Below are 25,310 nucleotides of genomic sequence, written 5' to 3'. Positions count from 1 at the left end.
AGGGAGGCATAAGTATCACTTACCCTAATTAGTAATACAACATAGAAACAGATTTCCCAACAGGCTTACAATTTTTAAAGTTTACAATATATATTTACAAATATAAACAGTTGTGAGTCACACACCAAAATCATTCATGGCATTGAATGGATATATTCCAAATGCTTATTTTTCTCAACATTAACAATACCTTGAGAGCAGAATGTTGCAGTTCTGGGCCCTCCGGCCATCAATCACTGAAAGTTCTTTCACTTTGTGTCTGGAACTCAACGTGTCATCCATGGCATCTGTTTCTTTCTATAAAGGGCATGATAGGAATCCATGAAAGTCAAACAATGACATTCTGACCACACACACACACACTCACTCATAAAAATTAGGTTTCCTCATGTCAAAAAATCAAATCAGAAACAAAGACTATAATCTAGCCTTCAAATGAAAAAACAATGAAGAATGACACATTTTAAAGACTATTATTTAGAAATACAGATAGTTTGTGATGACAATATGATCAAGCATAAATTATTAATGAGCATTTCCCCCTCTGTATATGTGTGCTGTCTCCCCAAGCTCCCTCCCTGAGAGAACTGCCACAATGAATCAAGCTCACTTTGGGTCTTCCATTGGCCACTTGAGACATGTGCAGTCAGTATTCATTCATGCTAGAATTATTTGCATCACAAACACCCAAAAGGTTGAACAATAAACCCTTGCAGACTATTTTACATGCACCAGGAGGTTACCAAGTATAGCTTGGCACCTTATCATCCTGGAGCAGGACAGACTGTTCAAGGGATCAGTTCAAACTTTTGATTTCCATAACACACATTTGTGGCCTACTCTGCCTGCACATGTAGCCAAAGATATCAGGGATCAAATAAGAGGACAGACACAAGAAACACAGCTTTTTATTTATTTTGCCACAGTTAAATAAAGAGGTGTTAGAAGAATTGGCAGAAAAAGCTTGTTGTGAAGAATGAAGATACACAATTTTTATATCATTAAATTTCAGGATCCATAAAGGCTTTCTAGGACGTTTCAATGGAATGCAGGAAGACGAGATAGTTTTATTACTAAATATCAGCTTAGTTTAAGCAGAAAAAAAGTTGAAATTGTGCTTCACTTGTCTTCCTGGCATCCGGAGATTCAGAGCACACATACAAAGTCTGAATGAACCCTACTATAGTTAAGCATACAATGTGATTTTTCACCAGGCACTGCATTTTGTATTGTCTACAGACAAAAGTGACTAAGAATTTCCAAGTTGGCAATGCGCCAGTTACATAAAACAAGACTTTTGGCAATCGTTCCCTTACCTGTTTGGAGTTACTGTTGATAAAGAAATCCTACAGCCATAGCAGAAGCATGGAAAAGGCAATCAAAAACATGCAATTTAGTAGTCACAGCAAAAATCCCTGCAGGTCATCAAGTATTCAGGAAAACTGGTAACAGAGTTACATGATACAAAGGCATCTACCATCTCCTCCTCCCTTTATACCTGTGATTCACAGTTGCACTCTGTTGAAACACAGACCGACCTTCTTCCATAGCTACCACTCCTTGCTCTTTCACCATCCATCTAGCTTTTCCATCACTACCTTTTATCAGTCATTTGGAAACCCTGTTCCTTCATTAACAAAGTCTCTTTCATCCTGGACTTCTTTCTCTTTCATCTTTTTTGCTCTTCTGAAAACCTAGGTCCCCCTCTGACAGACTTTGCATCACACACAGGCCACCCTTTCTAGTGGCTGTGCCTATTCTCATGCTCCATGACACACTGGTCCAGGAGAAGGAACAGGTATAAATACTCTTTGCTCCTCTTCATTGTCATTACCAGATACTCCCTATAATGCCATCATTCAACCCCTCCACTTTGGGATTTCCTATATTTGTTGATATCACCCTGTCCAGATCCATGTTACAGTCATCAGCTAGCTTTCACTCATGGAAAAGGAGGTCACTCTTCCTCCATTTTCAAGATCAAGGAGCTCATAGTCTTCCTTTCTATCTATATTTTGTTTTTGATAGCTACACTATGAATTGATTTCTCTTTCAATGCCCCATCCTCTAGGTTCAGTCACCTCTACAAATTGCATGGCTTATACCTTCATTCTACTTCAGCATCCTCAACAATGGCCATACTATAACAACATCGCTGAAGTACCTTCATTTCACTGAGCTTTGACATTCCTCTGCCTTATGACCTATGACTCAGTGAACCAAGAGAAATGGGAATGCGATGGCAATTAGGTGGATCTAGTTGAACTAGATCCAAAAAAGGGTGAATTAATAGTTGATGTCAACATGGAGACAGTTCTCTAGGGATCAGTCCTTTTTATTATCCTGTTCCACATTTTTGTCAAGGGAATATTTAACAAATTAGCAGAGAGCATGAAGCTGTATAATGAACAATATTAAGACTTTAAAGGTTCTCAATAAGACTAGACCCCTAAGTTTTCCACACATTATTTAATTACATTCAACAAAGATTTATTAATAGAGGAAACTGAATAGAAATAGATTCGAAGTTCTTAACTTAGATCAAAAAGTCATAATCACATAAAAACGTGATTATGACTACATAATCACAACAATGAGGAGGATAAACAAGACCTGTGATTGCCACTAAGAGAAATGAAAACAAAGAACACTTAAAATGAAGGGAAGAAAGTTTCCAATAGAAAGAAGTATTGGTGGTGTTGTTAGAGGCCATTTGCCTCAAACGTTATTCAAGGAGGCCAGCACAAAAGACTAATTTCTAATTAAACATACAGAAAGTATTTGGAGCAAGGGAAAAAGGAAAATAGAAGTATCTCAAATAGGGAAGTTACAGCTTTTGTTACATAATTTTTCAAAGTTGGAAAGACTAAAACTTGGTTGTAAAAAGTCTGTTGCAGTTTTTAGGCCAAAAACTTGCATAAGGAATATTTGCTCAATGTATTCCTTAAGGTCTCATTGGTCCTGGCAATACTGCCAGGGTCAATGAGCTGTTTCATAAAATTCCTCTAGTGGGAAGCAAGAAGTTTATCCTCCTCCTATCCCACGCATCCAAGCTGTGATTGCTTTCCTAGAATAGCATTTTTAAATAAATCAGTAACCAACAAACAACTTTCCCCCTCAATGATGTCAGTTTTCCTCTGTCTCTGAAGGAATAGCAGTTTTCCTCCACACCCCCAAGACTCCTCTTCCCTTCCTTAGAAGAGTACATTCTTTTTGAAGGCAGAGAAAGCTCCAAATTGGAATGGGCCCCAATAGTTCCTCTTAAACTACTCCCTCACCTTCAGGGAGGACCACACCTACAGCACTGGAGCCAGATGTAAATAGATCTTTTGTTTTTTATAGGCCTCCAAAGGAGAAGCTTCTAAAAATTTCTGATAATTCATTCTGCGATGTAAAAATTCTCACAGCAAGAAAAGAAATTAGAATTCTAGCCTGTGCTCTTCACACTATGTGCTTTATGTGAAAATTTAAGCCCACCTTTTCTGTATTTAGCACCATGTCTGGCACATAGTAGGTGCTTAATAAATATTTATTGAGTTTGTTCAGCTTTCAATGAAATTATAAACTAGCAAGTCACCATGGTCAATTCTTATGAGGATGAAAAATATGCGGTGTCTATAAGCCAAAAATGCTACCCTCTTATTTTCTCAGAAGATAGCATGATATACTAGGAGTGCACAGCTTTATGAGAAAGTATGGTTAATTCTTTAAGTATTCTTTGCCTTTGAAGATTGTGACATCACATAATATAACCTTTCAAACCTAAATCAAACGTTTCCATCTGATTGCTAAGATTACAAAGGATGTCTTCATACAGATGTTAAAGATCTAACTTTTTTTTTAAACTCTTCAATTATTCACTCTAAAATCAGAAGTTAGCTTCAATAGTCAAAGAGCTGATTCTTACGGCAAATGATATGTTCTATACCAGGTTCCCACCCATCTGAATCTAGTTAGAAAACTAGACTTTTTTTTTGTTTGGCTACTCAGTGGGAGCATAGGCAAGAAGAGAACATCTCTATTTGCACCTTGTCCTGGGGGAGCTGTTCATACAAGCTTCTATTGTAATAATCTATGTACCATTTCATAGATATTGACATCCCCATAGATGAGGTGCTTCAGATTTGTAATTATTTGTAATCCTCAGTTCGACAGCAATGAATCACAGTAAAAATGAGCTAAAGTTCACACTCGATGAAAGTTATATGATGAACTTCTTGAAATATAAAAATTAGCAGTATTTTAATCAATCATAAATAATCAGAAATTAACACTGAGTTCACCAAATGAGTTTCGATCACTATGTAAAAAGCACAACTAAAGCAATGAATTGTATCTCTTGTGATACTTAGGAAGATGCATTTGTTCCACAAAACTTCAAAAGACCAAAAATGTCTACATTGAACACAGGTCTTTGACTGAGCCTTTTGCTTTGCATTCCAAGGAAAAGTTACTCAAGCTTTTCTCTGCAAAATAAGATATTTACAAAACAACAAAGTTGTTTCTACATCTCTTCTCTTTCTACGTCCTCTCCTCTAAACCTGTAGCTTCATCCCTACCTAATCTCTCTGAGCTCCTACATCTAACTGCCTAGTACCTCAAACTCATCACATTCGAAATGACCTGATTAACTTTCAGCCATACTTGCTACTTCTTTTGACTTCCCCCTCATTTGTCTACAGCATCACCATTCACACCGTTTTAACTTTTTTTTTAATCTTTCATTTTCTCCTCCTCCTTTAACTCATATCTCCAATGAGCTATCTTGTCAGTTCTGCTTCACACCATCTCTCGTGGCCTACTCCTCCTCTCTAGTTTTACTGATATCACCAGGCCTCCTCATTACCACTTATGTGAACAACTGCAATGACCCATACCAGGATATCCTGCCTCTACTGTCTCTCTTTTCCAAACAGTTATCAAACCACTACCAGAATAATCTTTCTTTCCCATAAATATCACATCATACCGCTCTGCTCAGGAACCACTTGTAACTTTCTATTCCCAAATGAATGACCTTCAAACACCTTGGCTTGGCATCCAAGGACACCTATAGTCTAGTAATCTACCTCACTCCCCACCTTTCCAACTTATCTCATTATCTCCTTCCAAAAACACCATGTCCCAGCTAACATAGACTAATAACCTGTGTCCCAACTCAAAGGCCCCTCCCCACTCCATGAAGCTTTTTTTGTCCTGCCCTGGGCAGCCTATTTCTTTGGACCTCACATAGCATTGCTTATAACTCTAGGATCAATCAATCCACTTTTATTAAGCTCCTACTATGTTCCAGGCATTGCAGTATTTAGCTGATATTTGAAAGGGACCTTAGAGATGATATAGTCCAACCCTTCTCATTTTATTTCTTAATAGATGAGGAAACTCAGACCTGGAGAAGTTAAGTGACTTGTCTTGTCATAAAAGAAAATAAGACTGAGTTTCCAACCCACATATTGGGTTTCCTAGATCCAATGTTCTTTCCACTGACTAAATGCACTTACTACGTAATGTCATATATTACAATTATCTGTGTCTTATTGCCTTACAGGAGGCTATAAACTCCATGAGGATAGGCTCATATTTTATCTCAATGTTGTCTCTCCCCACAGCTGGCACTGGATAAATGTTGCTGCTGAATTCTCAACAGAGAACAAAATTATATTGAACATACTATATTTACCACTGTGAAGTGCTTAAGTGAGGCACAAAATGATCATTCAAGAGTAGATTTAAATCACTTTTCTCTCGATTTGAATAGAATGACAGCGAGGATTTTTATTTAAAAAAATACTTTAAATTTTGATACTGTTTTAACACCTTAATCCCTCAGACTGTCTGAAGTCCTTAAAACAGAAGGAGCCACAGGACAAAATGCTACTTTAAAGGCCCTTCTTAAAGATATGTGCTGAGGTAACACATGTAGTCACTGACTCCCCTTTGGGTCCTTCCCATAGATCTCCAACTGAGAATATATTCCCTCAATCCCACCTCCTAGTATTGACAATTCCATCATTCTGAGATCCCGTGAAATTTTTCCAAGTCTGAAGATTTCATCCAGAAGTTCCCTGTACCAATGAAATCACAGATCTGGTCCTTGTCTCTATACCTTGGTAATCAAAATCACGTGGATGGGGTCTGAGACTTATTAAGCTGTAATGAATTCACTTTATAGTGACACAATGGTGTACATTTATCCAGTGCCAGCTGTGGGGACAGACAACATTGAGATAAAATATGAGCCTATCCTCATGGAGTTTATAGCCTATTGTAAGGCAATAAGGCACAGATAATCGTAATATATGACATTACATAATAAGTGCATTTCATCCAGTGGAACCCTCCCATTTTACAGAAGAAAACGAGGCTCAGAGAGATTAAATGCCATCCCTAGACAAATAGTATGTCAGAAGAGGGATTTGAATCCACCTGCTCCTGACTCCACCATAGCGCCTCTTTCATAGGTGACAATATCAAATCACTCCTTTTCTTCTGTCTTCGGAGACAGAGGAAACTAACCCCTTGTCACAAACCAGAGGGTAAGTGACCTGTTCATTCCAAATAAATGAGCAATTATATATTAAACATGGGAGCAGTTTTCAAGGTTAATAACAATTAAGTGTTACTTGGCAAAGACTGAAGGGCAAATGAGTTCTGCCTTTGGTGTTGCTATTAATCACAAAGATGTCACTAGGTCCGGAGGAGTATGATTCAGCTAATGGGCATCCTTTAGAATATCTTAAATATTCTGTTACAGAAATGGCCATTTATTTCTGTTCTTCCTGTAACAAATTTATTCAAGTGGTTTAACTTTCCCTTCTGGGATATTAAAAATTATATTTAAAAAATCATCCCTTCTCAAAAACACTGTTTCAATTTCACTGCTCATCAGTTTTAAAAGGGAAATCAGACTTAATTACTTAAGCTAAGCAGCTGTGTTGAAACTTCCCTCCAGGAAGTACTGCATCAAAATGTGGCAATGCCTCGTACTTGGAAAGCATTGGTAAACAGCAAGACTTACTCCCTCTTTCCAGGCTACCTTAGTGTTTAAACACATCCTGAGTTCTCTTATCTGGTCTAGTCTGTGACTACTACTGATTACTTAAACAGTAATTAGTTGCTATGACAATTACCCAATTATAACACTTTCTCCACCCTTTCTTTTTACCAGATCTCACATACTGTCTGTGTGTACCCATCCCAGAGCTTTTTGGCACAGAGAGACATCATCCTACACCTTTTGCTGAAAGCCAGTTAATTACAAGTCTTGTAAACTTGGGCCTTTTAACCATCTGCTATTAAAATAAATGCAGCCCACATGCTCAGACATGAGGAGAACCACAATAAGTGCCCAGTACTTTTGATTTTTTAAAAAATTATCTTCTTGAAATTTGCAAGTAGTTGTTCATGCTTTTTGATCAAAACAACCAGTTATTACAGGGGTTAGAAATGAAGATAGTACTTGGTATATCTAAATAGGTTCTAGGACCCTCTGAATTGTCCCCTAGCAATACATCTGAGCCTTGTTTCATTCTGTGACATTACCTTTTATGTAAAATAGCCTTTTACATAAAACCACCTTTTAATGAGATGGTCTGGTCAGCAAAAAAAGGGGGGGGGAGTGGTCAGTGTGTCATAATGGATAGAGTACCAGACTCTCAGCTAGGAAGGCCTAGATTCAAGCCTAGCCTCTGACATATATTGACTATATGACCCTGTGCAAGTCATTTTACATTTCAGGGCTCTAGGCAGCACTTTTAAGATTACAAGTTCACTTGCATTGCTAGAAGGAGTTTTGTCACCCAGAAGTTCCCTGTACCAATGAAATCACAGATCTGGTCCTTGTCTCTATACCTTGGTAATCAAAATCACTTGGATGGGGTCTGAGACTTTATAGTGACAGATAGTACACAGTGATATAGCATCTTCAGCATCTGCCATGTAATCATAAATAACATCTGGATAAATGTTATTTTTTTAAAAACACAATTCTGTTTCATCTAAATTCAATGTCTCTCTTGATTGCCAAAGCCAGAAGGATATCTTTATGGTACATCAGTGAGATTGCTAATGAAGCATTTTGAGCCCTGAGAATTTAATATTTTTAGAATCAATGCTCTTTGAAAATTCATTTCCTTTTCCCTCGTCACCTCTCTGTTTATCATAGAAGCACTCCAGTCTCTGGCTTCATGATTTGAAAAAAAAAAAAAAGGCAGTGACATTTTATCACATTTTATTTAATAATTTTAAGAGTTTCATCTTGCATTTACACAAAAATAAAATAGTGTAACTTTGCAGCAGAGAGAAGCCTTCTATTTCTAAACTGACAGGTATTCTTCCTTTAAGGAATAATTCAAGGCATTTGATCTTTGGTGAATTGAAAGCAATAAAGTGATAAACAAGGTAAGTCTGAGAGCATCCTAGTTTGCTTATCTTCTGCCTTGTGGTTCCTGCTTTGCCTCCTTCAGCTTCCCAGATACCTTTATTGACCTTACTGGATACTTAAACTAGCCCTAATCAAAACAGGAGGATCCACTGCTCTCCTGATGAAAACTGATCACTGTGTTAAATGGTGGAGCCAGCGACCTACATGTAATTCACCAAGATAGCAATGTGCTCTCAATTGAGAGGCCCCGTAACCTCTATAATTACATTTAACCCCTCCTTGTATAAATATTCCACAAGTTCATTCCCCCTTTAGGGCACCACAATTCCCTTTCTCAAGTCCTTTATTCTTTGATAATTTCACTTATTAGTTCTTCTCAAACTGTTTGATTTTCCTTTTCCAACCAACCCTCTGATTTTCTATTCCTTTGCAATTTTGTCATTCTAGTTTATCTGTTTTCTGATTTATTGCTAAATATCCATACCTTTTTTCATCATTTTGCTCAAAATTACCTTCCAAACTACCTTGGAACCACTTTATTTCTACAACAAATAAATTCTGTTAAAATATATTTAAGGAAAAAGTAGAAATTCCAAAATTTGAGTTTGAGGTGCTTGGTGACCATGGATATATACGTCTGGCACAATCCAGATGTAAGGTTTTTACCAAGATGATCATTTTTGTCCTGTTGCTGTTACCATACTACTCTTTTTTTTTTTCTAATATTGCCTTTGGCTTCTCTTGTTCTGCATATTTAGCGTCTTCTTACTTCCCAGACTCTTCTCAACCCTGTTTGTCATTTGTCAGCCTTGACTCCTTTCTCCATTTTTTCTCTTCCATCTGTCTGGCAATAAATCTTCACCAAAATCTGGTTCCTTTTTTCCCCCACACACTTCTAACAAACCCCATCTGTTCCACCAAATATCCCAGCTAGGATAGCCATTTGCTACACGCAAAAATCGGCTTTGAGCCATGCAGACCAAAGTTTTCAAGAACTATGTCCAAAACACTCCTCACTATCCCCTCAATCTATTGCCAGATCTTTCCTCCTTTTTCATAAAGTCCTAGAAAAAATCCTCTAACGTCATTGCCTTCACTTGTTCTCCTCTCACTCAGCTATCAATCCCTTGCAATTTGGTTTCTAGCCTCATTATCGTTTGTTTATTTGGTTGGCTTTTTTTATTTTATTTTTTTCCATTTCCTTTATCCTCACAACTTAGCCAAGTGTCTAAAACACAGTAAGGAATAAATGCTTGTTGACTGACATATTGAACATCATACAACTGCAGCTGTTGTCTCCAAGGTTGTCAATGATCTCTTGATTTACAAAATCTAATAGTCTCTTCTCAATCCTTATCCTCCCTGATTTGTCCATCCCCTCCTAAAAATTGCCTTGTATTTATTTTACATATATTCATATATGTATGTTCTCTCCCTTTATAGAATAAAAGCTCCTGGAGGGCATTTTTCTCCTGTGCAACTAATCTTTTTGATACTTAACAATGCCTACCATCCTTGTCTTCCTGGGTATGTCCCTCTGGGTTTTCATGGTACTGTTCTCTTAATTCTCCTACCTGTTGGATTACTCCTTCCCAATAAGTTTTGTTAGATGATCATCCATGTCCCACCCTCCTAACTGTCCTCAAATCTTTCTTGGGCTCTTTGCTACCTGCTCTCATTAGCTCCCATGGATTCAGTGATCTCTATGAAGATAACAGATCTCCAGCCTGAGCTGGAGTCCTGAGCTCAGTTCCTTATCACAAACTGTCTATTAGACATTTCCAACTGCACGTCCCCCAGACATCTCAAACTGGACACGTCCAAAACAAAACTATCTTCTTTCTCTAACCCACACTACCCTCCTTCCAGGCACATAGGGTCATCCGCAATTAGAATCATCCACGATTTCTCATGTTCACTCACCTCACATGCCCAATCAGCCATCAGGTCTTTCTTGTTTATTCCACTGTAAAAGCATCTTTGGCATTCATCCTCCTCATTTTACTCACAAGGGCACCCCTCCCCATCTGAGTTCAGATCCACATCACCCATTAGATTATAAGCTGCTTGCGGGCAGGGAATGTCTTTATTTTATTCTTGGCCCCAGTGCTTAGCACAATGACTGGCACATAGTAGGTGCTTAATAAATGTTTATTGGTTGACTCATCAGCTCTCACCTGTATTATTGCAGTAGCCCCCTAAGTAGTCTCTCTTCTCTCTAGTCCATCCTCTATACAGTGGCAAAAGTGACATACTTAAACCATAGGTCTGACCACATCACCTCTCTGTTAAATCAACACCAGTGGCCCCCTATTACTCCTAGGTTCAAATAAACATTTCATTGTGCACAGCATTTCAAGTGCTTCATAACATGGTCCCAACTTACTTTTCCCAGACTTAGAGTACATAAAGATGAGTAATATAAACTATGCCAGGGGTGGGGAACCTGTGGCCCTGAGGCCACATGTGGCCCTCCAGGTCTTTAAGTGTGACCCTTTGACTGAATGCAAACTTCACAGAACAAATCCCCTTAATAAAATGATTTGTTCTGTAAAACTTGGACTCAGTCAAAAGGTTGCACCCAAGAACCTAGAGGGCGCCTATGTGGCCTTAAGGCTCCAGGTTCCCCACCCCTGTTCTAGCCAAATCACCCATCTTGATGTCTTTCCCACATGATGTTCTATCTCTGTACCTTTGCATAGGCTGTCCCTTGCCCCTATGCTTAAGATAAGTTTCCCCCTCTGCTCTGCCTCTTAGAATCCTAGATTTCACTCAAAGTTCACATCAAATGAAATGTCACCTCTTACATGAGGCATTTCCTGATCCCCACCCTTAACGTGTTAGTCCCTACCCCAATGGCCTTGTCCTTATTTTGTATTTTTGTATATACTTTAAGTGTGGCACATGGTCAATTGCAAGCTCCTTGAGGGCAGGGACCGTTTCATTTCTAATTTTATATCTTCAGCGCACAGTGCCTAGCACGTAACAAGAGCTTAATAAATGCTTGTCAATTGATTGATACAGTATGCGTTCCACCTTCAAAAGTCACAAATGCGCATGTTGCATAGATAGATGCTTAACCTACGCACACAGATGTCTTCTATGCACTTGTATGCTAAGCCATGCAACAAGTAAATCTTTTGCAGAACTAAAGATGCCCAGGAATGAGGTTATAGTGACTGGGTCTGAATCAATCTAATGTTCCCTTCATTTCATATCATGGTGATGGTACGTGGCACATAGTAGCCATGCATAAATGCATTCTAGCTAACAGTGGCCTCAGGGAACATATGTCGCTGCTTACCTGCTGTCTCTGGTAAGCTGAGAAAGTCCTTTCTAGGTCTTCAAGATCGAGATTTTTAAATACTTTCAAATCATCAATTTCGGTCCATATGGTTCCTTCCAGTTTGTTCTGAAAATATCAAGATGTTAAAATGCTACATTTTCTAACTACACCAAAAAAAAATTCAGAGACTATCATGTTAAAAAGATTGCTGCTGTATCAACTTATTCATTCTGTTGAATGTTGCAAATGTACTTATTGGCCTGGATAAACCAGGTGTCACTCATTTAGAGGTTTTTATCTCTTAAATCTCTGTGGAAGTGAGGCCATTGAGTTCACACTGAGAAAATCAAAGCATCTAACAGCCAGGGTCATTTTCCTTTATAGTGAGAGAATCATGCTGTCCATTAGGCACAAAATGACAGGAAATAAATAGCTTACCTCAGGGAGCTTTGACCAGTTGAAGGATTTTAGGGCATTTGTGGGCTGAGGAATGTTTTTCTTCTTGAGGGCCAGACCGAGAGGAGCACCTGGAGGTGGCATTATTCCTCCTAAAGGAGGAGGTCCTGGTGGGGGAGGAGGACCACCTGGAGGAGGTGGTGGTAGAAGATGACCTCCACCTGGCAGAGGGGGTGGTGGTGGGGGAGGAAGAATAGATCCTGGAGTAGGGGGAGGAAAGGGACTGCCTGGTGCTCCAGGTGAAGGGCCACCTGGAACTGATGCACAAACGGCCCTCTGCAAATGGAAAAGAGCAAAGAAAGGCTGATCAATAAACAGTATTTCAAGGAAGTTTGTTTTAAGTCTCTTTTGTAGGTAGCTGAGTGGATAGCATCTAACTTGGAATCACCAGAGTTCAAATTTGGCCTCAGAAATGTTAGCTGTGTAATCTTGGGTATGCCCATTCTCTGAGAAAGTTTCCTCCTCTGTAAAATGGGCACGGTAACAGCCCTTCACAATGCTGCTGTGAGGCAACCTACATAAAGCATTTTGCAAACCTTATATCCTTGGCTTTGGGGGCTAAAATGGAGATTCTATCATTGTGTGTAAACTGTTGGTTAACAAAGATTTAATACTGCCAGAGATGGGTAGATTAGTAACAACCCAAGTATGTGAACAGATGGATCGATCTGCGATTTCTTCAGCATTTGGAACTCCTGGGATAGCATAGTTGTAAAGGGAATTCTCCAGAGTCACACAGCTAATAAACCCAAGTGAAAGTATTTGAATCCTGGTATTCCTGATGCCAAACCTAACAGAGTATCCACTACACCAACCACCTCTACACAAGGTGTTTAAAAAAGGTAATCACTGTGATTTTCCTGTGTCATTTCCTGTATCATTTATTCCTTTTTTTGTTTCACCTTATATTTAATGTTATAATATCCAGGTTCCAAGTACTAGTACTTTATAACATTCTTCATAAATTTAGCTTTTCTTTTAAGAAAAAGGAGCCTGAATCTCATTAATGTGCATTAAATTTAACATCATTTTAAAAACTCAACTGCAAAAACCAAAGCCCTTCCTCTTTTAACCCCCTCTTCCCCCCAATTAAATATAACTTGTTAAATAAATTAACACATTATCTATCTCTCCCTTAAAGGCATGGAGGGTCTGCCTCAAGTTTCATAGTTATTGCGGTAGCAGATAAGATGACAGGACTTTTATTTTATTCCACCAATCAGAAATCTAGTTAGGTATAGAAGAACTCTGGACACCTACTGGATCAAAATCAGACCTCCACATTTAACCATAAATGGAAAACTCTACAAAGTCCCCTCACCCTGCTGAGCTCTTGGAGCTGTTCTGTGAGGTCGGCCACCTGTTGCTTGACTTGCTTATGTTCAGAGGACTCTTTTTCAAGCTTTTCTTTCATTTTATTTAAGGTCTGCATCATCTCTTCTTTCTCTTGAGTTTTGGCATCACACTCTCTTTCTTTCTTTTCCAATTTCTGCTGCAGATCACTGTGTTCTACAAAAATAGGGCATGAAATCATTTTGCCAAAGGAACTCTTCAAAATTACAGGACTTTATCCTGAAAACAGTCACATAGGGAAGACCAGAAAATATTTTTTGTTTACTGGCTTACTTCCCCAATTAACATGAATCAGTCAGTGAATAAACACATTAAGTGCCTGCTATATGCTAGGCATTGTGGTAAGCACTGGGGATATAGTGAAAAGTAAAAGACAGTCCCTGTTCTTAAGGAGCTCACAGTCTAATGGAAATATTCCCCTTGACTGTAAGCATTAATACAGTTAGTAGGATCAAAGAGAGGAAGCATGATGTACTGGTTAAAGAGTTGATATGGGGTTTACAGTCCTGGATCTGACACAAAGTGGCTGTGAGACCTTGGGCAAGTCACCTAACTTCTGCACGCCCCTAAGCACCAAGGCAGCAAAGTAAGCAATGGATAGAGCTCTAGGTCTGAAGTCAAGGAAGACCTGAATTCAAATCCAGTCTCAAGCACTAGCTGTGTAACTCTGGACAAATTTATTTAACTCTATCTGCCTCAGTTTCCTATACTATAAAGTAGGGATAATAATAATGACTGACCTCACAGGGTTGATGTGAGAGACAGTATTTGTAAAATGCTTATCTGACACACAGTAGGTCCTTAATAAATGCTTGCTCCTCTCCCACTAGGCAAGTAAGACTATGAGTTGCAAAGCCAGTTCCAATCCGCCTTGGCAAGGAGTTTTTCCTCATATAGAGGTCCCAGTATCCTTCATCGTTGAAATTGTAGGTCCAGTACAGAAAAGCAACAAGAGACTTGGATATACATTCCATTTTGAAGAAGTCTCAAGTTATATCGGACCCTCATATAGCACTTTTCATGTATCATCCCATTTATTCCGACAGTGAAATAGGTTCTACTACCATTATCTCCATCTTAGAGAGCCACAAAGGGACACTCAGAGTGCTTTGTGCCCAATGTCACCTAGCAGGGAGAGTCATGTCACTTGGATTCCAAGCCTAGCATTCCTGCCACCACCCCCACTTTTGGGCCAGTCCCACTAGATAATGTCTCAAAAAAGAAACACTAAGAAAACTATGGGTAGGTGACCACAAACTAAGCCCTCTTCTATCAGGTCCTCCTGACTCCAGGGCTGGTGCTCTACTCACTGCGCCACCTAGCTGCCCCACATTTTTTTTTGCCTTTTTTTTTTTGGCAGGGCAATTGGGGTTAAGTGACTTGCCCAAGGTCACACAGCTAGTACAAGTGTCAAGTGTCTGAGGCAGGATTTGAACTCAGGTAGCCCTCTTCTATCAGAATCTGAACTCAGTAAGGCCTGAGGAACTCTCGAAGAGAACTTGAGGAAAAATAAATGCTTTATTTTGCAATGCAAAAGTGGAAACCAGAGAACTCCAACTCATAGGAAGTAGATTTCATCTGACAAGCCAAAGGACCCTCAGGAAGGTTTTTGCAACATGCTACTGCCAGGCCTAGTGTTTATTCATTAAATTATTATCCTTCCCACCACTGAGTCATCCTTTATGTTCCCCTTAAAGGTGCTCTTAAGATGTTAAGTATCTTATACTGAAGGCAAACAATTAAAATGACAGAAAACAGCATGCTACATATTAACATTTCAATGTCTTGTCAGGGAAGATACATTTGTAGATTTTACGAAAAGTTAATCATCATGATTTAGGTTGAGAAAGTTGAGCCGAGCCAATACGTGTTTTCCTGGCCTCAGTATTATGCAATAGGCCTTTGAATTTAGAATAAGCCTTATTCAAATTACTTTGGCACCACAAGAATGCTGAGCTTTAGAAGGGTGATAGTTTTACTACACTCAGTGCTCTGGTCAGTTCAGATCTGACCTAGAACATTCAGTTCTGCCCATCACATTTTAAGAAGGACGTGGACAGAACGAATCTGTGTGCAGAGGTAAATGACAAGGATTAATGCCATTGTCATACAAGATTTGGTTAAATGAACTTCGGGAGTTCAGCCTAGAGAAGATTCAGACAACAGAACAGCTGCACTCTTAAGTATCTCAAGGGTTGTCAGGTGGAAGAATTAGACTCATTCTGCTTGGCCCCAGACAGAAGAATAAGAACCAATAGGTAAAAGTTACAGAGAGGTCTGCCTGTAGCATATTCTCTGTAGTCTATCTCAAAGGTTAAAAATGCTATTTTCAATCATTTTATTGCTGTTTGCCTGCAGAGTATAATACTCAGTTCCATATGAGGAAAAGTAACAGAGATTTTCACTAACGGAATGGGTCACCTTGGGAAATTACTAGATCCCTCTGCTACATGCCATCAAACAAGATCTGAATGGCTGCTGGTGACAACTGTTGTACAGGAGAGCCATACTTTGGTTAAATCAGATGACCTCTGAAGTCAGTTCCTTTCCAATTCTGTGATGTTAATAATAACAATGGTTCACATTGATATAGCACTTTAAAGTTTACAAAGCATTTTACATTTTATCCCTACAACAACTCTGTGGAATACCATTATCATTTCTAGCCTAAAAATGTGGAAACAAGTTCAGAGAAGTGATTTGTCCAAGGTCCATTCTAAGGCTCAGTAGTCTGTAACTTGAGTCTAAATCTTCTGGATTTCAAGTTCAGTAGTCTACCACTGCACCATACTATTTTTCTCAAGCTTCATTAAGTTTGGTTTACAATCCCCTTTTCAAATAATTTCCATTCTCTTTTTTTTGGCCACTTCTCCCCTCAAACAAGACTATATAAACTGGGAGGTGAAGGTAATGATATCAATTACCTAGATTCTAGCAAAGCATATTATAGAGGGTTATATGTTCCACACTCTTCCTATGGAGAAGATGGGGATATCGAATAGATGATCCTACAAGTATCTGGACTCAGGTGTGGTTGAATGAATGGACTCAAAGAGTGGTCATTAACAGTTCAACGTTTATGGGGTAGGAAGTCTCCAGTGGAGTGCCTCAGGGATCTGTGGTTGGACCTGGGCTGGTTAGCATTTTTTAGAAATGGTACAGATGGCATGCTCAAATCTATAAATATGGCAAAGCAAGAAAAGGTACCTAACACAATGGATAACAGAATCAAGATTCAAGTGCAGATTGATCAGCTAGAGTTTTGGATCAAACCTGAGAAAATGAAACTCAAAGGGACGAATGTAAAGTCTTACAAATCAGGATTGAGGGAGCTATGATTAGATAGTAGTTTCATTCTCCCTGAAAAAGATATGGATAAATTCAGTATGAGTCAGCAGTATTTTGTAGTAAAGAAGAAAGCTAATGAGATCATCAGATGCTTTAAGGGAGGCAAAGTTTTCAGAGATTAGGATATACTACTATTCTTGCTACACTTTGCCCTGGCCAGTCTTCATTTGGAATATTGTGTCCAGTTTTCGATGCCATAGTTTAACAAGGACATTGATAGGCAGAAGAACACCCAAAGGAGAACAACCAGGAAGGTGAATGGCCTTGAATTCACATCATATTAAAAAAAATTAAATAATATTTTATTTTTTCCCCCAATTTTTAACATTCTTTTTTTAAAATTCTGAGTTCCAAATTCTCTCTCCTGCTCTCTTGTCCCTCTCCTCTGCCTGGGATGGTAAGCAATCTGATACAGGTTACACATGTGGATGTGGTGTGCATCGGTGGATGTGGTGTGCATCGGTGGATGTGGTGGGCATCGGTGGATGTGGTGGGCATCGGTGGATGTGGTGGGCATCGGTGGATGTGGTGGGCATCGGTGGATGTTATTCAAGCCAAGACTGGATGGAACACCTGATCATGTAATAGTCAAGATTCCTTTTTGGATAAGCATTGGATATAGATGGCTACTGAAGTACCTTCCAACTCTCAAATTTCTGTGATTCTTTAAATCAATAAGTGACCAAGATATAAAGCATTGGGTGATTCCAGAACAGATTTGAATTACTTTATTTGGTTGAAAGATTGGATCAATTCTTTATATCTGATTTCTGCTTCTGTCTTCCCTGTTCATGCTCTATCCCACCCCTCCCCCAAAAGCAAGAAGCTCTCTGAAAGCATCCTAATTTTCTAAAGGCCTTAGCTCTCCATCAGTCCTACAGAGCTAATGAAGCCAAACCACAAGGCAGTTCTACCCCCCAAACCACCTTCATAAATATTAGTCTAACCCATTTGGAGTTGCTCCCTATATCCATTCCATAACCTATTATCATGGCATTTATCCCTTCTTCCTCCTGATAGTTGCTACACTCCTGCCCTTTATTTTTGTCCAGACCTGTCATTTCATTTTTGTAGCACATTAGCAACTATTCGGCAACTTAATCTTAGTTGCCTGGGGGTTCTGGGAAGCTAAGTGACTTGCCCAGGGTTCACATAGCTGGTATCAGAGGCAGCTTGTGTCAGACGTAGTACCGTAATCTCAATGTTGCTAATTCTGGAGCTCTCTCTCCATCCCAGAGGTGAGGAACCTGCAGCCTTGAGGCCACATGTGGCCCTCTAGGTCCTCAAGCACAGCCCTTTGACTCAGAGGCAGCATGAGGCCCTCTAAGTCCTCTAGTGAGGCCTTTTGACTGAGTCAGACTGAGTCAATATGGTATATACTACTTCACCCCCTTCCAATACACTATAATCTCTTATTCCCAAATTGCCCATTAAACTTTATCAAAAAGAATCAGTTCTTCAGACTTCCTACTTACGGTTGAGACTTACCATGTATTCATTGAATTATAATTTGTTAAGGTCTTATTGTAACATGCATCCCCTCTGACCTGATAACTCATTTTTTTGATGTACATACATGTTATTTTTACACTAGTTCTTTGAGAGAAAAAGAAAGTCCCTACTACAATGTAAGCTAGAAGAAGACCACGATTTAGCTCCATTGTATACCTCACCTAGCCTAGTATTTTCCTTTCAGTAAGTACTTCATTGGTGAATATTGTCTTCAGAGTACTGTGGGGCTCTTCTCTGCACCACACCTTACGCTCTACCACCTAGAGACCACAAAGCTCCCTGCTTTCTATTTCCCTATTACCTTCCAAATCTTTTCTTCTATCTGTCTGTAAGAATCTCCTATGTTTACTTCATCATTCATTTTTTCAACATCACTTTCTCCCACTATCTCTTTCCTCCCTTTTACATCTACCATTCCTTTATCATTCTCATCCCCTTATATTCCATACCCCACATTCTCTCATCTATGGTCCTGAAACAACTACTGTTACTAAAACTTTTCTCCTACGTATATGTTCTCTTTCCTTTTTCCTTAGGCAGTTCTTCCATTCCTTTAACAAAAGGTTGTCTGGTTTTCTGGAAAGATTTACCAAAAAAAAATTGAAAAGAGGAAGAAGAGATGATCATTTATTCATGCGCGCGTGCACACACACTCTTCCAATCTGATGATGACTGTGACAATGGTACTTTTCATTTAATAACTATTCAGAACCCTAGTGGTTCCACTTTTTTTTACTTAAATGAGTGGGCAGAATATGATAGAAATCTGGGACCTCTTGGAACCAGCCTGTCAACCACAAATTTAATTTGGTTAACAACCTCAATGAGAGATGATTCATGATGAAAAGTAGACTACTGAAAATAATGATTTTCCATTTGTATTCCTGGTGTTTAGTACAGTACTTTGTACATGATAAATGCTTAATCAATGACCTTCTTTCCTTCCTTCCTCATTCCCTCCCTTCCTTTTTTCCTTCCCTCCTTTCTTCACAAAGGAGGGGGAAGGGTCAACATTTATAAAATCAACAAAATAGTGGCCTCCATTTTTGTGAGTGACTGGCATAGAATTAATTAGCTCCTCCTTGCATCCTCACCCTACCAGTCATTTGATTTCTGAAGGATAATACCAATAATATATTCAAAATACCAACAGCTCACCCACTAACGTTTTATGGCTCCCAAATCTGCCCAAGTTAGTGGTTTTCTATACTTAAAATTATTTAAAGCTGATCTCAGATGAAGGTGATCATGTGGATATTCTGAGGCTGCTAAGGCCTACAAGAGGCACTTTTACTGTCTCCTTTGAAACATCACAGACAAGTCTGCATACTGCTCAATGCCTGACTGCCTTCTATTTAAACAACCAACAAAAAAATCCTATCTAAAGAGACTAAGTGTGGGAGAGATCCTGGGGGAAAGAGGGAAGGAAGCAAAGATAAATTTGAATTATTGAGTACTGAAAGGCAAATGCGAAATTGCTTTTCAAAAGAACTCATGTGAAATTTAGTGAAAAACAAAAAAGAAAGTCAGAAGCTTGTCAGTTATAATAGCAGATTTGTTTAAAAAAAAAAGCCAAAGCAAAGCACCCTAAAAACCCACAGGTTTAGTCATTCAACATATAAATAGCAACATGTAATATCATGGCAAATTTACAAAAGATTTAATTAGTAACATTTAGAAATACCTAGTTATATTTCAAATGCTTTATTACCTTTTCTCATCCTTTCTGCTTGTTCTTTCCACTGTTTAACTTCATTTTCATTAACCAACCTATATAAACAGAGCAAGATGTTAATGTAGCATTCATTACTAAATAAAAATATGTTTCCTTACTAAAAAATAAGGCCAAAGGTGTTTTTAAAAATCCACTTTAGAGAAATTACCAAATTGACTAAGTTAAAATGAATGTGTAAAAGGTTTTTTGAAATCATCTATAATAGAGAGGCAATATAGTATAGTGGATAAAGAACCAGCCTTGAAGCCAGAAGACATGAGTTCAAATCCTACCTCTGACACACAACGGCTATGTAACCTTGGACAAATCACTTACCTTCTAAGTTCCCTATACCACTAAAATCACAAGTCTAGTTCCTGACCCCTTTTCCTTGTTAAAAAAAAAACACTATAGTATTTACTAATATTTTGCAAAAAACAAAGTGTGTATTTGTTAAGAGCATAGTATACATTAGTATAGCATGTAAAAAAAGAAAGAAACTTACATTCGTACAACATTTTTGACATTAAAGTTTTCTAGAGGAGTAGAATTGGGGTCCTGCCCTTTGTCATTCTGTATAACAATCTGTTGTACAATTCTATCTAGTAGCAGCCAGTACTGAACTGTGTTTCCACTTCTCTTGTCTAAAAGAGGAAAAGAAAGAACATAAAAGAAAAATTAAACGTGTAATTATGCTAACTTCTCACTACAGAATAAAAAACTGTCACTTCTCATGAAAGAGAGTCTGGTGTAGTAGATGAGGAGGTGCTGGATTTGAAGCCAGGAAGAGGTGCAATTCCTGCCCCTGACAAGCATTCTAGGCTAGCATTGTCAAACTCCAGCAGACAGCAAAGAAAAGGTCGACTTGACCAAAATGGTGACAACCTCTCTGGTGTTGCACTCTCCACCTTCTTCTAAAAGGGTTGTGAGGTATATATTCACTTTTAAACTTAATTACGATTTATTTCTTCTGACATTTTCATAGCATCCCTTTAAATAACTGAAAATATCTAGAGAGGGGGGTGTCAATAAACTATGACCTTAGAGCCAAATTCCACCTTGCTCCATCCAGCTAAGAATGGTTTTTACATTTTTAAATACAATACAACTTTATTTTAAAATGTTTAAAAAAAAACACGCAGTTTAGCCAACCATTCAAAAAACAGGTGGCGGCTCTAAATTAGATCGTCACCAAACCAAGATTAGAATCTGTAGTCTGTACTCAACAAATCAGACCTCTTTTGGAAAAGGGCCCCCTCTGATAATATTGAAAACATTAACCAATATACTTTGAATCTTAGTCCACATGAAAATGGTCTCTACTCACAAGGCATTTGGAGACAGTGGTACAGGATAGACATGAAGTGAGGGTAAGCTTCACTATGAGTCAACCTCTTCCTCGTCAGCTCAAACATTTGTGTTGCACTTTTTGTGTCTATGTGAACCTATTTCACATAAAAAGCAAATCTAAGTCAAACATTCAGGTCCTCTGAGGCCATCTGGTATTTTTATAGGATTCCCTTAATGCAAAGTAACCAAATTTACACCGCACAACTTAATTCAAACATTTCAGTACCAGGGCAAAATTGGACAGAGAGAGAGGCGGGGGAGGAAAGGAATAGGAAAAGAGAGAAGGAGGGAGAGGCGAGGGGAAGGAGGGAAGGAGGAGAGGAGTGGGAGATGGAGGAAAAGGGAGACAAAGAGGGAGAGAGGGAGAATATATATACTCATGCATACACATGTATTATACTACATATATATCAGATATCACCTGACCTATGTCAGAATCACCAGATATACATATATGTATATGTATACATGTGTGTATATATGTATGTATATGTGCATATATATATATATATGTATGCATGTATGATTTTAGAACAAAGAGCATTTCTCTCATATATAGTGAACAAGCCATTCACCAATAATCAAAATAGTCATGCATATACACACCAATTCAAATCTTTTGGCAAATTCCAGCTCATCTTCATTTCTGAGCATTTCAAAAAAGTCTAAGTGCCTGACAGAAGAAAATAAAATAAAAGTTTCAAAGAAATGCAACTGAAAGCCAAAACATTCTAGGAATGCCTACAATTAATTACAAGGGTTCAAAAACTCTGAATTTGGAGAGTCTAAAGTACTAAAAGGAATCAAGACAAATACAACCAAAATAAAATTATAAGGAACACGTACAACATAGGGATGAGATGACTTTTCATCATTTGGGAAATACAGATTCCTCAAAGAATCCCTTAATGAGACTACAAATTGAAGAAGAGAACCTATTGCCTAGAGTTGGTAGGAGGGGGGTTAGAGGACTTGTCTTAGAAACGGTGATAAAATTGTAAGAGACAGAGGACAAAAGAGGTAAAAGGGAGAATGATCAATACATAATGGTTTAACTTGCCTGTCTAATGTCAAGTTTTCATGTTCCCTTAATTTATCTATTACAGGCTGAATTCCTAACATCAAAAATTCATATCGAAGATGAAGTCTAAAGTCCAAACTTTCCTGAAAGAAAACACAATTAAACATATTAGAGTTTTCTGAATTGTGGACATCAAACAGATTTTGATAAAAATTTTATTTAAATGCTATAGCACAAAATGTTCATACCACTCCAGCCCCTTGGCTTAGTACTGCATTAATGAAGGACATGATAGCCGTCTTGAGGTTCACTTCATCCCGGTATCGGCCTGTGCTTTTATCCAAGTCATTAATTAACGTCTATCAAGTGCACAAATAGATAACAAAGAGGGGTGAATCAGAGCTAGCACAATATTGAATTAATTTTACTTAACTTTCCAGTATTTTGAAGCTCAAAAAAATCTACTGTTTACTTATTATACTTATCTTGAGAGTTCTTCATTTCAAATTTAAAACTTTTATGTCCCTAAAAATTCTAAAACATTTAAATCCAAATCGAAAATGCACATGGTATGTAGGTATATATGCATTTGGTCCCTCAATTTCTGCTCTTTATGAACCATTAAAAAAATGGTCACATCAACTTTTCTAAACTTGTCCCCCTAAAATCAAATGGATAACTGGGAATTTCTCAAGGAAGATTCCTCCTTTTGAAGAGATAGATAATATTTATTATAAACCCCAGTTAAGGATACTACAAAAGGTATTTCATTAAAAGAGCAATGTTGTGATTCACTAGGCCCCATATTTTTGGTTTGGTCAGTGACAAGCATCATCTTCCCCTGGAACCAAGACAAGAATGGTTGAGAGAACAGGACGAGACTCTTAAGTGACATTAAGTATAATTATCTCCAAAATGGAAAGGAATAATTTCTAGTCCTGCTTCAAAAACAAAAATGCAAGCATGTGACTTAGAGATAAATTAGAGACCACATACCTGGAAACGAGTTCTTTCACTGGCGTACTTCTGGTAATGCAGCATGGCCTGCAGAACTTTTTTGTGACCTCCAGGAACCAGGCACACAGCGCCCAGGATTTCCAGCACTGCCACCTTTGTCTTAATATTCTCGGTGCTCAGACTCTGAGCGATTACATTAATACTCTCTGAATGGGCCATAACATGAGCCCGGCCTTGAGAGTTATTCATTAGCGCTTTTATACATCCAATAAGTGAGGTATGTATTTGAGACTCTGATGTCTCATAGTCCATGGTTTTCAGAAAGTTCAGAATACATGATAAGCCATCTAAATCAATAAATCTGGTTACGAACCTGTCAGGAAAATAAATGGATTAAAATTAGAAAGACTGCTGAAAGTCCTTTCCATCTGCTCCTCCCCCTTGCCCTCAACACAGACATAGGCCTTAAGCAGAAAATCTAATCCTTAAGATTTGACCAATATTGGAACTTGGCTCTGATATTTTTCACTATAGAGCTATATGCATAGTTGACCATCCTTTGGATCATCTCACCATTACTCACAAGTGCTCCATTTTCATAGTGAGAAATTTAGACATTCCTCTATATGACTGCAATCTTCTATAATGCTCTCTTTTCCTATATCTCACTTCTAAATCTATCCTTTGTTCTCATTGAAGTCTCCAATCCTTCTATTCCTCAGTACTTTCTCAGGCCATTACCTCTCCTCTGACTTCACTCTCTTCCCTTACCAATCTTGACTCTATAGTTAACCAATTAGGTTTCATCCAAAGAGGACTGGATTAATGAAATATCAAAAGGAGCTTATTAAAATATCAGTTATAAGGCTTTCCCATGGCCATGTCTTAATGGTGAGGCAATAATACAGCTATGAAAAATCTCAACTGATGTACCTTCTCTCATAATGGCACTTATAGATAACAAGATCCACACAGAAAAATAGGGAGTTACAAAAGAAATAATCAATTTTTCCCTCAGATTGTAGTTATCCATTTATTTCTTCATTATACCCAGTCTTCATGTAGTTTGGTATACTGCTGAACCCTGCTTCCCTACTATCCTATTACCTCCATATAAATGGTGGAGTAAGAAAATTTATAAATACCAGGTCATTTTAGTGCTAAATATATGGAGTCTAGATGATTAATTCATAGATATTCAAAGACCAGGGTACCAATGGAACCTGCATTTCTTCCTGAAAGCTCTGAATTATGGCCGTAAAACTCATGTCCAAAGCATTCCATAACCCCTAGGCATCTCAACTAAAATACTCTTATTCTTCAAAAAGTATACCTGAAGACAGTTTCTAAGAGGCAGCAGAGAAAGTATAAATTTTTATTTATAGATTTATATTATATAAATTTATAAAAACTTATTTATAGATGAATATTACTTTATGTGTGTACATATATATATACATATAAATTACATGTATTTTATATTGAGTAAGGAGGTATAAATTTTTAGCACTCTTTCACAACACGTAAGTCTTATGATAAAAAATAAAAGGTTAAAATATCTGACCTAGAGTTTCTATGAGAGAACTAGCTAATGCAATTCTCTTGTCCACATCTCACCACCCATAGAATTGTGTATGACAGTGCTAAGTGAAGAAAATCCCAGTATTTTTTTTTAAATGAGTTTTCCTATCACAGAGACCAAAACTGCACTTCGCGGGGAGGTAGGGGGAGGGAAGGAAGAGAAGTGAAGAGACTTTATATCTGACATTTACCTAGCTCTCTTTTACATTACATTTCTTTGTGTATGTATCACATTCCCCTAAAAAAAGGGTAAGCTCAAAGAAAGCAGTGACCATGGCTTACTTATATTAGCATATCTGCTGGTGCCTAATGCTATGCACAGAAAAGGGGTTTAATAAATGTCCAGCAA

General features: G+C 38.1%; 1 protein-coding gene across 3 annotated transcripts in view; it reads right to left on the bottom strand.

The window, feature by feature from the left end:
• Positions 1-25,310, bottom strand: part of DAAM1 (dishevelled associated activator of morphogenesis 1) — a 223,212-nt gene that overhangs the window by 47,761 nt on the left and 150,141 nt on the right. For all 3 annotated transcript variants that reach the window (XM_036734415.1, XM_036734418.1, XM_036734417.1), the window contains exons 6-16: positions 23,420-23,753; positions 22,672-22,782; positions 22,463-22,566; positions 22,009-22,075; positions 21,380-21,497; positions 20,558-20,696; positions 20,050-20,108; positions 13,447-13,634; positions 12,108-12,401; positions 11,688-11,795; positions 191-297 (exon numbers count right to left, since the gene is read on the bottom strand). In XM_036734415.1, coding sequence (XP_036590310.1) covers positions 191-297; positions 11,688-11,795; positions 12,108-12,401; positions 13,447-13,634; positions 20,050-20,108; positions 20,558-20,696; positions 21,380-21,497; positions 22,009-22,075; positions 22,463-22,566; positions 22,672-22,782; positions 23,420-23,753 — 1,629 coding nt within the window. The remainder of the gene's footprint in view (positions 1-190; positions 298-11,687; positions 11,796-12,107; positions 12,402-13,446; positions 13,635-20,049; positions 20,109-20,557; positions 20,697-21,379; positions 21,498-22,008; positions 22,076-22,462; positions 22,567-22,671; positions 22,783-23,419; positions 23,754-25,310) is intronic.

The sequence above is a fragment of the Trichosurus vulpecula genome, chromosome 8 (assembly GCF_011100635.1).
Source record: "Trichosurus vulpecula isolate mTriVul1 chromosome 8, mTriVul1.pri, whole genome shotgun sequence".
Lineage (NCBI taxonomy): Eukaryota > Metazoa > Chordata > Mammalia > Diprotodontia > Phalangeridae > Trichosurus > Trichosurus vulpecula.
This window is presented reverse-complemented; position numbering and strand designations above follow the sequence as displayed.